The sequence below is a fragment of the Cajanus cajan genome, chromosome 5 (assembly GCF_000230855.2).
Source record: "Cajanus cajan strain Asha chromosome 5, NIPB_CcT2T_4, whole genome shotgun sequence".
Lineage (NCBI taxonomy): Eukaryota > Viridiplantae > Streptophyta > Magnoliopsida > Fabales > Fabaceae > Cajanus > Cajanus cajan.
The window spans coordinates 33,940,001-33,952,998 of record NC_138521.1 but is presented as its reverse complement, the minus strand read 5'-3'; the positions used below and the strand labels follow the sequence as shown (position 1 = coordinate 33,952,998).

The 12,998-nt window shown below is 34.9% G+C and overlaps 3 protein-coding genes across 4 annotated transcripts; all 3 read left to right on the top strand.

Annotated features, from left to right (window-relative positions):
- The first annotated feature begins 5,049 nt into the window (after nt 1–5,049).
- LOC114915625 (uncharacterized) lies at nt 5,050–10,600 on the top strand. 2 transcript variants are annotated; one of them, XM_083075213.1, is made up of 3 exons: nt 5,050–8,883; nt 8,971–9,177; nt 9,264–10,600. In XM_083075213.1, the coding sequence occupies exons 1-3, from the start codon at nt 8,566–8,568 to the stop codon at nt 9,357–9,359; spliced, it is 621 nt and encodes a 206-aa protein (XP_082931339.1). In that variant the 5' UTR covers nt 5,050–8,565; the 3' UTR covers nt 9,360–10,600. The 2 variants fall into 2 exon arrangements, 1 of the variants encoding a protein (XP_082931339.1); XR_014434049.1 differs by lacking the exon at nt 9,264–10,600 and having other exon boundaries at nt 8,971–9,178.
- On the top strand, nt 5,271–6,712 carry LOC145957964 (uncharacterized). Its single transcript, XM_083074407.1, has 4 exons — nt 5,271–5,647; nt 5,745–5,815; nt 5,936–6,030; nt 6,116–6,712. The coding sequence occupies exons 1-4, from the start codon at nt 5,271–5,273 to the stop codon at nt 6,710–6,712; spliced, it is 1,140 nt and encodes a 379-aa protein (XP_082930533.1).
- On the top strand, nt 10,308–12,778 carry LOC145949197 (uncharacterized). The gene is made up of 7 exons (XM_083074406.1): nt 10,308–10,505; nt 10,594–11,265; nt 11,353–11,603; nt 11,659–11,826; nt 12,094–12,163; nt 12,253–12,348; nt 12,440–12,778. The coding sequence occupies exons 1-7, from the start codon at nt 10,308–10,310 to the stop codon at nt 12,530–12,532; spliced, it is 1,548 nt and encodes a 515-aa protein (XP_082930532.1). The 3' UTR covers nt 12,533–12,778.
- The last annotated feature ends 220 nt before the right edge of the window (nt 12,779–12,998 follow it).

Sequence of the window (12,998 nt, the reverse complement as noted above, 5' to 3'; positions counted from 1 at the left end):
TTGATTGATTTTGTTGGAGATCCAGTTTGACATTATTTCTTGTCCCATGACATTGATTTCGTTGGTGCTCTGTTTCTAAATTCAATACTGGTAGAAGAATAGTTTAAGGACAGTACTACCAGCACAGATCTTGTTGGTTGTAGTTTTGGGGGGGGGGAGAAAACATTTGAGATAAAATTTTCTTTGTTTCGGTGTCTCTACCAAAAAGTAATTGAAGTTAGACTTATCTCCCACTAGAGAGACAAAAGGAAACATCTCTGTTTGTTTTCTCTCACGGGCAAAGGATCCAAATAATCCCAAATTAACACTCTCATTTTTCAACAATTTTCAATTTTAAGTACAAGAATACTTTAAATGGAAGAAAAAATATGTATGAGGTGTAGAAAAAAAATCAAAAGTTAACTGAAAATGTTAATTGTTATGACATTCTATATGTATGAGGTGCTTAATATCTTGATGGGTATTTGATTTCATTATTTGCAATGATGAAATTCCCACTTTGTATACATGGTGATTCTATGATTCTTTTGTACTATGAAATTCTTTAAACCTTTTTCAATGTCATAGTATATGTAAATTGCAATAATGTTGTTCAGGGAGCAACATCAATCAGGACCTTCTCATTCTGAAGAACTTAGAGTGCAGGAGGATCGTCACGCTCATCGGTAAAAAGATTATACTTTAATCATACTTGATTGCCAAATGACATGGATATAATTTTATAAACATAGTTAACAAAGTCTGAAACCACTTATTCGATTGTAGTTCTTTTATTTTTTTTTAACCTTTAGACCAATTCGATAGCACAATAGCAAAAATTTAATAAAAAAAAAAGTTAATACAATTGTTTTGTCATTAGATTTAGTTAGTCTTTTTTTTGACTGGACTGGCCAGAAAGAGAGGGCCCAATCCGAATGCTGTTGCGCAGTTAGTGTGATTTGGTGACAATTTTATATTTTTTTTCACGGATCCTAATTATAGAAACTTGATCAAGTTGTATAATGGGAAAACATAAAAGCATATGCAACTAAATATTATTTTAAAAATTATTTGAATTTGAAAAACTGACATTCATTATAAAATAAAATATAAATATAATCATATGACCCATGATCTTTAAAAATTAACGCTTCAAGTTTATAGGTTGGTCGTGCATGTAAATATCTTTATCTCTCTTTCTTATCCTTCACTTCATCTCTTTCACTTTCACTGTAGTGTAGTTGTGAGTGACTCCTTTTCATTCTCCTGTGGCTTTGTTGTCCAGATAATTTCTTTCCTCCTCATATATTTAAAGAAAAATATTTTTCATAATATGGAAATGCATTATAAAACTAGTTTCTATTGTATTATTTATTAAGTGCTTAGGCTAGAAAAATGAGAGAAAAAACAGTTTTTGTGATGTTTTTTTTAATCTAAATTAACTCTTATTGTAACAGCCCAAATTTTTACTAGGCCGTGGGCCCAATTCGTTGCCTAGAACAGGCCGTTTCGAAAGTGAAACGGGCCGTTCCGGAATAAAGAATTTGTCTGAAAAACGTAGTTGAGAACGGGCCGTTCCGGTTGGAGAACGGGCCGTTCCGGTTGGAGAACGGGCCGTTCTGAAGGTAGAACGGGCCGTTCTACTGGGTTTTGGAATGGGTCGTTCCGATTTTGGAACGGGCCGTTCCAGTTGAGATTTTTGCTTGGTTCTGGAGGGTCGAGAATGGCCGTTCCACTTTTGGAACGGGCCGTTCCGGATTAGCTGAGGCAGATTCCTATAAATAGGAGGCCTTACCTCTCATTTTTTCACATCTCTCATTCTCTCTTCCTATTCTCTTCTGTTCTTTTTCTTCCCCTCTTCTTCTCTCTGAAGACCATGGGGCACTTAGAGGAGGAGACCAAGAGATCACTGTTGTAGTTTCAACTGTTGTTTATCCAGGTACGGGGGAAAAGGGATTATTTATATGTGGAGTTACATGAGGGAATTGGGTAGAATAAGAGCCCTTAGGATTATGAGTAATTTTATAATTATTTCTGTTTGAAAAATTATTGGCATTATTTGATTCTCTATGAATTTAGGATTATGAATATATGATTTATTTGTAAAAATGATGCTCTGGGAGAGAGAACAAATTATAGAAAAGTGCCTGTAGGCTAGGTTTTGGAAAAATTGAAATATTTCTGTTTGAGGAACTAATGATACCATTAGATTCTGTATGTGTTGAGGATTAGAAATATATATTTAATTTGTAAGAATGATGATCTGAGAGGGAGAACGAAACTGTAGAAAAGTGCCAGTGAGTTAGGTTTTGAAAGAATTGGGGGTTTTATTGTTTATGTTAAAGTTATATGAAATTGATAATTTCATTGTTTATAATATTAATTTATGAATGTTATTATTGTATTGATTGATAAGAATGAATGATCTTGATGTGAATTACTTGAGGGGTGTGTAAACCCTTATTTTGTTGGGCTTATCTGTTGTGTATGTGAGGTGGAATTGTGTACGTGATGTGAATTTGAATTATGAGATGAGATGTTGTATGAATGTGATTATGATTGTGATTGTGGTGCCTCACATCAGTGACTAGGGATGGCACGGCCCCTGGGTAAGTGGTGCTACAGGGAGGGCGTGACCCTAACATGGTGTGGGATGAGTAAGACAGTTAACACACACCACTTATGTCGATTATGGCAGTCCTGGCATAGGGTTAATTGCAAGAGATTGTATGGATTGTAATTTGATTGTGGTTCCTCACACTAAAGGATCAAGGATGATACGAACCCTGGTAGTTGATGTTTCAGGGACGAGCGTACCCCCGGATGATCAGGGATGATACGAACCCTGGGTAGGTGATGCTTCAGGGACGAGCGTACTCCTTAATGACTAGAGATGGCACGGCCCCTGGGTAAATGATGCTACAGGGATGGCGTGACCCTGGTTTGGTGTGGGAGGCAATTAACCTGTATCACTTGTATCAGATGTGGCGAGGTCTTGACATAGTGTTAATTGTAAGATTGGTGTGAATTATGGATATGGAAATGATATTGTTAATTGTAAGATTGACATGAATTATGAATATGGAAATGATGTTGTAAATTGTAAGATTGGTGTGAATTATGGATGTGGAAATGATATTGTTAATTGTAAGATTGACATGAATTATGAATATGGAAATGATGTTGTAAATTGTATAATTGGTGTGGATTATGATGGATTGAGATGGATTGAGATATGTATGTGAAATGAGATATGTTAAATGTGAATTGAGATGTGAAGATGATGAATGATTGATATATATATGATGGAGGACCATCCTTGGTACTTCACTTCATGTGAGACCCATCACATGGTTCATGGCTATGGCCAATTTGAGTAGTATAGAATTTATTGCTTTATTCCAATTTTACCCTTGTATTTTGGGGTATTTTAGTCATAGGATTTATTTTCTTTGTATTTCCCATTTTACCCTTGTATTATGGGGTGCTTTAGATGATTAGGTTTTTAATTTGGGCTAGGGTATCACATTAGGAGGTGACGCCTATTTTTGGTGAGCATTGGATGTATTTTTGGTGATAGAAAGGCTTAGGCCCAAGTGGAGGGAAAAGGTTGCATGGTCTTATCATGCACCTAGATATAGCCAATCTAAACCCATAGATTCCATCCTTGGCCACCAAGTTGCATCTAGGGTTTATTTACATTTCATTTGGAGTGCATTAGCCATATGAATTTCGGCCATGCACATCTCAAATGAAACCCTAGATGCCTCCCCTCCTATAAATACCAAACACCCCACCACTTGTAAATACTTTGGAATATATGAATTTGAGTGAGCCTTTTTGTGCCTCAAATCCTCTCCTTAATCACTAGGTTACCTTTGGCTAACCTTCTCCTATCTCCACCATTGGAGAGTGAGAACCCTAGAGTGGCCTCCATTTACCTTTGGAGTGAGCCAACCATGAGCAACCAAACACCTTTCACCATATGCTTCCGCCACCCTAAACACTATCTCTCGCCTAGCTTCCTTTTTCCACCATAAGCCTCCCTTTGTCCTACCTTTGATGAGCCTAGATCAAGGGAAAGGAGTCTCCTTTCAACCATTGTCATCACCCATGGAAGGAACTACTCCATCAATATATATATATATATATATATATATATATATATTTATATTTTATTAAATAATGAATTATGATGAGATTATATTGTGATGTGTTTGTATGTACTTTGCATATAGATATTTTCTTTTCTCACCGTATAAACTGTGGATATTTTAGGTGAAGAAGATTCGGCTACGAGTGGCATCTAGAATGTCAACAGTTAAATTATGGGAATGCTCTGATAATGTGACATCGGGGCAGAGGATTTCTAGGACAGAATATTTATATGGATTTGGTATTGTAATAAATGATTTTAAAATTGTAAACTCTTAAATTTTACCTTTCAAGTTTTATTTTTCAGTCATTTTCTTATATTGAAGAAAGAACAGTTTTGAAGTTTTATGTGACCCTTTTACGAACCCTTTGAAAGTTTATTCTTCTTAGTTAAATTATATTATATATGTGTTGGGGTAGTAAGGGTGTCACACTTATATATTAGAAACAAACTTCTACCTTGCGTGAATAATTTTAAGAATAAAAAAAGAAAAATAGAATAAAAAATTATAAAAAAAATATAACAGGTTTTTAGTTTATTTGGTTTGATAAAAAATTGCAATGAAATAATGTAACAAGTCATTTAGTTTAAATAGAATGAAAAAAAATATTATAAATAAACATACTTGATTTATTATTTGAAGCTTTGAAACACATGCACTTTTTTTCTCTATAATTCTTGTTTATTATATATTTAGTTTGTGCACACATTAAGTGAACCTTAGTTTCGCGTTTGAGATTCAATACAAATGATTAAATTTATTTAATCATTTATATTTAATCTTGAATTGTCTTGTTGGACAGTTTGGGATGAGTAATTTTCTTTATATTTGTTTGACACGTACAAGTTAAGTCTCATCTTAAATTTGATTAAATTTTGGTTTATTGCATTTTGTGTTTCTCTTTGAGTGCATATTTGATTGTGGTGCACATAATTTGATGTCACCACTTTCATTTCATGTACTTAGAGATTAATACGAAATGCTGTCAAAATTTTGTCAAGTTTAAGAAAATGGATTGTACTAGTACATATTGATAAAGTATAAAATAAAATCTTGAATGGGATAGGGTCACACCTTGTATAAAATAGTGAGATTGACATCCATGCTCTATCTTTTTGATAGAGAACATAACTTATGGATCGAAGTTGGTTATTGGATCGAAGTTGGATACGAGTGCCACGCATAAGTGAGCAATATGAGACTGGAGTTGAATATTTTATTGAATATGTAATACGGAATTGTAATGATGATATGAATGGAAAGTTTTTCTGTCCTTGTGTTAATTGTTGTAATGAAAGTCGTTTAGAACTTGATGTTATAAGGGAACATCTTCTATGTGATGGGTTTCTTAAGAATTATACACGTTGGATATGGCATGGTGAAAATATTAACATTCCAAATGTATCAGCTGAAACTCAAACTCAAAATTTTACACAAGAGGTAGATATGGATGATCGGCTTGAGGAGATGATTCGTGATGTTGGTCCAGAATCATTCAAGAGAGCACATATGTATGAAACTTTATGCAGAGATTCAGAGAAGACGTTATATCCAAATTGCACGAAATTCACAAGATTGTCAGCGGTATTGAGATTGTTTAATTTGAAGGCAAGACATGGGGTGGAGTGATAAAAGTTTCACAGAATTGTTAGAGTTGCTGAAAGAAATGCCTTTAGAAGGTAACACATTGCCTAGTCATAACTACGAGGCAAAAAAAGTGTTGTGTCCCATGGGTTTAGAGTATAAGAAGATACATGCATGCCCAAATGATTGTATGCTATATCATGGTGTGTTTGAAGGCTTGCATGAATGTCCAAGGTGTGGGTTGTCACGATATAAAAAGAAGCAAGGTGATTTTGATTATGATATTAGCAGTAAGGGTCCTCCGGCGAAGGTTTTATGATATTTGCCAATTGTTCCAAGATTGAAGCGTTTGTTTGCTAATGCAGATGATGCAAAGTTGATGAGATGGCATGAAGATGAGAGGAAATGTGATGGACAACTTAGGCATCCAGCAGATTGTTTGCAATGGAAAAAAATTAATTCTGTTTCCAAATTTTGGTAAGGAGCCAAGAAATGTTAGGCTTGGACTAGCTACAGATAGAATGAATCCGTTTGCTAATTTAAGCGCAAAGCATAGTTCATGGCTTGTTTTGTTGATAATTTACAACTTACCTCCATGGTTATGCATGAAACGCAAATATGTGATGTTATCGATGATGATTTATGGTCCAAGGCAACTAGGAAATGACATTGATGTTTATTTAAGTTCGTTGGTCGAAGACTTAAAGATGTTGTGGGAGGCGGGAATTGATGTGTTTGATGGGTATTCAAGTGAATCATTCAAGTTGCATGCCATGTTGTTCTGCACAATCAATGACTTCCCAGCATATGGAAACTTGTGCCGGTATGGTGTTAAGGGGCATAAAGCTTGCCCTATTTGTGAAGAGGGAACTTGTTATCATCAATTGCATAATTGGAAGAAGACAGTTTACCTTGGCCATCGAAGGTTTCTTAAACCTAACCATCCATATCGAATGGATATCAAGAATATGACATTGCTCCTACTGCATTAACTGGTGACAAAGTTTATGAACGAGTGAAAAATTTAAATGTGGTACTTGGTAAGACGAAAAAACAATCAAAAGATACAAACATATGGAAGAAGAAGTCGATATTATTTTATCTTCCATATTGGAAGGTTCTTGATGTTAAACATTGCATTGATGTCATGCATGTTGAGAAAAATGTATGTGATAGTGTAATCGGCACGCTTCTCAATATTTAGGGCAAGACAAAAAAGGGCTCAACTCCCGTCTAGATTTGCAACTCATGGGGATACGACAACAATTAAATCCACAATCTAAGGGTAAAAGGACATATTTGCCCCCAGCATGTCACACTTTCTCAAAAAAGGAGAAAACAAGTTTTTGTGTGTTTACATGGTGTCAAAGTGCCACACGGTTACTCTTCCAATGTAAAAAGTCTAGTATCAATGAAAGGTTTGAAATTAGTTGGCTTGAAGTCTCACGATTGTCATGTACTGATGCAACAATTTCTTCCTATCGCTATACGCGATGTTTTACCTAAAAATGTGAGACAAGTCATAACTAGGCTTTGCTTATTTTTCAATGGCATATGCAAAAAAGTAATTGATCCTTAGAAGTTGGATGAACTAGAAGATGAAGTTGTTCTAATATTGTGTCAATTAGAGATGTATTTTCCTCCTTCATTTTTTGACATTATGGTTCACTTAATCATCCACTTGGTTAGGGAGGTTAGATTGTGTGGTCCTATCTTTTTGAGGTGGATGTACCCAATTGAGCGATACATGAAGATACTAAAAGGGTATGTGAAGAACCAATATCGTCCAAAAGCATCCATCATAGCAAGTTACATTGCAGAGGAAGCAATTGAGTTTTTTTACTGAATACATGTATCAAGCTGAATCAATAGGCATTCCTAAGACTCGTCATGAGGGACGAAGTGCTGGGAAGGGTACAATAGGCACAAAACTAAAAAGCATGATGCGAGAAGAAGTTCTTCAAGCGCATTTGTATATATTAAACAATACTGATGAGGTTCTTCCTTATTTAAATGCCCACAAAGACTTCCTGAAGAGAAACAACCCTCACATGCCTGAGAAATGGGTGTTGAATGAGCATAATAAGACTTTCATAGAATGGTTCAAAAAGAATGTTGGGTAAATGTTTCTGAAACTTTACAACGGCTAGCTCAAGGACCTAACTTTGATGTGTTTACATTCTGTGGATATGACATTAACAATTACTCATTTTATACAAAGGCACAAGATGACAAAAGTACTATGCAAAATAGTGGTGTTATGATAGTTGCTCAATCTATGCATTTTTCAACCAGAAATGATAAGAACCCCATCACAGAATCCATGTGTTATTTTGGAGTTATTGAAGACATATGGGAGGTTGATTATGGTCTATTCCGAGTACCTGTATTTAAATGCAAGTGGGTTGATAGTAACAATGGTGTCAAAATTGATGAACTTGGATTTACCTTGGTCGATCTCAATAAAGTTGGTCATAAGGAAGAGCCTTTTATCATGGCTATGCAAGTAAAGCAAGTATTTTATGTCACTGATCCATCTAACAATAGGTGGTCAATTGTTCTACAAGGTAAGAGTAATAATATAGGTGATGAATTTGGAGATTCAATTGATATTATGGATACTCCTTCTTTGTCCAAACGAGTGCCAACTATTAATGAAGAAGATGATGTTGATAATGTACATGCCACTCGTGATGATCATCAGGAAGGAATATGGGAGAACATTCAAACTTGATCATATTTCCTATATAGGTTATTATAGTTTTTTTTGTTAGTTACTTGTATTTATACTTTTATTTTTGTTATCACTTTAAGTATTATTTATTATGAATTTAATTTTATACTAATGACTTGTAATTTATTTTGTTTCTGTCTACAGATAAATATGGATGAACATCAAGACTCTCCTTTAGACTTTACACAGACTACAACCAAGAAGAAAGTCAGAGGTCCCACTAGAATGAAGAATGTCACATCCAAACGCCTTCATGAGGAGAGATTGCATGTTGATATTGATGAGATAACCAAGAGACCTGTGGGAGACTCAGCTACCCAATTTATGAGTACCATGGAGGTTCTTGTTAGAACCAAGGTTTCTATTTTATTACCTAGTTGGGATCATGTAGAGGAAGTTGTCAAGAACCATATTTGGGCAGATATTACGGTACAATTTCATTTATACTTAACATTTTTCATTATTAAACTTCATTAGGATATAACATGTACTAACTCATTGTTATCATAAATGTAGGAAACTTGGGACATTCCTAGGACAGAGGACATGAGAAGGAAAACCCTCTCTATTGTGGCTGAGAGGTGGAGGGCATATAAGACCAGCCTCACGAACAATTACATTTTTGGAAAAAAGAAAGGTGAATTTCCTGGTCATAAGAACCCCACCATAGATCAAGAGACATGGAACGCATTTGTAGAGTCTAGAATGACTAAAGAGTTTTTGGTAAGTTAGGATTACATGCATTATTATTTGTGTTGTTCAGAATATTATGTTTTTACCTTTAATCTCATTATATGGTACTTTTGTAGGAGAAAAGAAAGAAGGTACAAGAGATTCAGACAAACAATGACACCATTGTTGTGATGGAGGAGGTAAGGAGGAGTGATTGGAGTTCTTCTCCTTAGCTTCTCCTAGCTCGGATCTTCTTCAAAGGAGATGGAAACCGAAACAATACAATGGGAAAGGGTGATGTTCTCGGATGTAAGAAGGCTTAAGCCTTGGATGGAAGCATCCAAGCTTAAGGTTCAAGGGAAAGCTCACTTCAAAGAGGAGGAAAACCTAGTAGGGTTCCTAAGGTGAAGCTTTCTCTCATGGGGACTCTCAAGAGAAAATTGGGCTGAATAAGCTCTCCAATTTTATTAATCTCAAAAGTGAATACAAAGTGTGAAGGAAAGGCTTAAGTATGCACGGAATTGTGACACATAGGTGCCTAAACTAAGGCTTCACAAAATGGCGCCTAAAGTTTGAATTCAAATTTGAAATTTGAATTCAAACTTTGGTGCACATGTGTAAGTCCGAAAATTTAGGTACCATGGTGCATTTAGGTTTGATTTGAGAGTTATTTAGGGTTAATTTGAGTGGCACATGTTCAGCCACCCATGGTGCTAAACATGTGACTCAAATGTAACTTAAATGACTTTCAAATTAAACCTAAGTTAACCTAATTAGCCTACTTTAGTATTCCTTGTATTTTCCTATTCTAATGACCTAAATACATTGGTCCAACAAATACACTGGAAAGGAAAAATTACAAGAATGAAAATGAGCCCAATATTGGGTACCAAAAGCCCAAGGCCCATAAAGCCCAAAACTAGGCCCAACAAGCCTAAAACCTAAAATGCTACTCTATGTGGCCCAAAATACAAGACCAAAATATATTCAAACTATGCTAACAAAATATAATAAGAATGTTCATAACAAGATAGGCCCATGTTGAAACTTGGTTTGGGCCTTCCAAGCCCATAGGGCCCATTGGGCCTTGACTGGCCCAATCTTCCATGTCTAGCCCACTCCTCTTGGATCTTTGAGTATGTCACCTCTTGCACTCCAAAGCATGATTCCATCATGTTGTGATGTCTCGTGGGGGTTATCCATGGCTTAAGAAAAAGTTGATGAAAGAGAAGGCTATCAAGCGTCCAGCTAGCCAAGATGCGACTACAGTTAGTGGTCCTCCTTCTCCACCCACGCGCTATAAATTATGGAAGCATGGTCGCATTAAAAAAATGGGCGAGTTTACAACTGAGGCAACAAAAGTGATTGCTAACAAGATAGTAAGTATAATTGTTTTGTACATATGATGCTAATTAACATATAGATCAATAAATGTTTCTTAAATTGTTTTTGTGTCTTGTATTGTAGGATATATTGGAACAAAAGTCCACAGAGGGATCTTTTGTTTCCCATGGATGCCAGGATATACTCACAACTACAATTGGGAAGCCTGAGCACCCAGGTCGGGTTCGGGATGCTGGTGGAGGTCATAGTTTACAAACCTACTTTGGATCACGCTCATCTTCACAAACATCTGGCACGGTGGACCAGTTAGTGGAACGAAAGGTCTCTCAAGTTATGGCAACTTATGAGAAAAAATTTAGTCAGATGCAGGAGGAGATTCATAAGCGGCTACAAGAGGACATGCAAAGGCAACTACAAGAGCATATGCAATCACTCAGGCAACAATTTCAACAAAGTACTCCAATAGTAGAACCATTTATTGCACGTGTGAGTACAAAGGGATCATGTGCTTCTATTGATCCCCCTGTTACTGCCACTGGCCCGGGTACATCTAATAAATGTGAGTTGTTTGTGGATGGATCACTCGATCCTGTGGGTATAAGGAAGATTCACATATTAGGGTCCACTGTACACCATCAAGTCATGGGAGATGATATGATTAGGGTTTCAGTGTTGGATGTGAGTCAACCAGAGGCTAGAGTTCCTGTGCCCACAGAGGAGGTTCAGACAATGAGACAAGCCTTGAACACCTTCCTTCAATGGCCTCATAAGTTAGTAAAGGTGATATCTACAAAGGTATGTTATTTAAATAATATTTAATTTTAAGTTGGTGTAATTTTATTATAATATTGTATAATATTAGTTTTGTACTTTGTGGAGTAGGATATTGTTACCTCACCAAAGGGTAAAGGGACGGTCATTGTTACCCCTTCTAGAAATCTTCTTCCAATAAAAAGGCTATGGAGATTAGTTGCAGATATGGAAGATGACGAGCAACCCAAACAACTCCCTTGGCCTCCTGAAGTGTTTAACATGTCTAGTAAAGTACCTCTATATATAAGTCAGAGTGATATATCAGAGATTACAAATGGTCATTGTATGCTAAACATATCAATTTTGCAGTTATGGTTGTTGTAAGTATTTAAATTATTTTTAATTATATTTTGTTGATTTTTTCTAACATTGTAGATTTATCCATAAATTGAGCGTGGATAAGGGAAATGATCTCATATATGGATTTTTGGAAATTGAGTCAATCCAAAAAAGTGGGAACAAAGTCAAAGAAATACAAGCTTACATTCAAAATTGGATGTTCGACTCAAATAAAAAAGTTTACTTGGCCCCTTATTTTTCTGAGTAAGTTTAATTTTATATAATTAAATATAATTTTTTATAAAAACTATTTTCTATTACTCATAATTTCTTAATTTAGTGCTCATTGGCAAATTTTAGTTATTTGTCCAATGGACAACATAGCTGTATGCATTTGCTCGTTGCATAAACCTCCTCTTATGAATTTTAGACAATTATTAGATAGGTAAATTGTTTAAAGATATCTAATTTATTTTATTGATTATCATTACATTTGACTTTACACTAATCATAATGTCATTTTATCATTAGGGCCATGGAAGGATATCATATACTTAAGGGTTCAAAGTTGAAGAAAAAAATGAGTTGGGTCTCTCCTAAAGTAAGATTTTAATTCTAGCAATGATATTTTTTTAAGTAATTTTTTTTAATTACTATTCTATTGAAATTGATTTTATATTCTTTTTGTAGTCTCATAAACAAAAAGGAAATTATGAGTGCGGATACTATGTAATGAAGACAATGCATACTATTGTCGATTCACAAATAGTATCTGGGTGGACTGAAGTAAGTTTTACAATTTTCAAAGTTTTTGTTTTAAGTTCTCATTCTATACATTTTATGAATTATTACTAATTATTTTAATTTTTCTTAATAGATATTTATAGATCGATCACCATTGCCGCTAGAAGACATAAACATCATTAGGGAGCAATGGGCCACATTTTTTATTAACTATTACTTTAACTAGTTTGGGCTTATGTTTTATAGTATCGCTTTAACTAGTTAGAACTTACATTTCATTGAGCAATGTAGTCCATTTATGTATTACATATATTTAAAACTATTCAATTATATACATATGATTGACATTTATCATCTTGTCATTTGTATGCAATTTGCTTCATTGAGAAAAATATTTTGAACTGTCTGGTATTTATTCTGCAGGTTTTTTGTTCTGAGGTGCTCCCAAAACGAGTCAAACATACAAAAAAAATCACTACTTTTAAGATCGGTTATGCCATAACCGATTTTAAAAGTTAAGACTTTTAAGATCGTTTGTTTCATAACCGATCTTAAAAGTCAAGACTTTTAAGATCGGTTATAAGACAACCGATTTTAAAAGTCTACTTTTAAAATCGGTTAACAACCGATTTTAAAAGTCTACTTTTTTAAAATCGGCTCTTTTAAAATCGCTTCCATTACCGATTTTAAAA

Bases quoted from the DNA above. Each gene is read 5' to 3' on its own strand.
- LOC145957964 (XM_083074407.1), top strand. From the start codon at position 5,271: ATGGATCGAAGTTGGTTATTGGATCGAAGTTGGATACGAGTGCCACGC. The intron at 5,648-5,744 runs GTATGAAACTTT...TTTAATTTGAAG, and splicing joins TCATTCAAGAGAGCACATAT to GCAAGACATGGGGTGGAGTG. The intron at 5,816-5,935 runs GTAACACATTGC...GTGTGTTTGAAG, and splicing joins GAAAGAAATGCCTTTAGAAG to GCTTGCATGAATGTCCAAGG.
- LOC145949197 (XM_083074406.1), top strand. From the start codon at position 10,308: ATGTCTCGTGGGGGTTATCCATGGCTTAAGAAAAAGTTGATGAAAGAG. The intron at 11,266-11,352 runs GTATGTTATTTA...TTTGTGGAGTAG, and splicing joins TAAAGGTGATATCTACAAAG to GATATTGTTACCTCACCAAA. The intron at 11,604-11,658 runs GTAAGTATTTAA...CTAACATTGTAG, and splicing joins ATTTTGCAGTTATGGTTGTT to ATTTATCCATAAATTGAGCG.
- LOC114915625 (XM_083075213.1), top strand. From the start codon at position 8,566: ATGACTTGTAATTTATTTTGTTTCTGTCTACAGATAAATATGGATGAA. The intron at 8,884-8,970 runs GTACAATTTCAT...TCATAAATGTAG, and splicing joins ATATTTGGGCAGATATTACG to GAAACTTGGGACATTCCTAG. The intron at 9,178-9,263 runs GTAAGTTAGGAT...GTACTTTTGTAG, and splicing joins GAATGACTAAAGAGTTTTTG to GAGAAAAGAAAGAAGGTACA.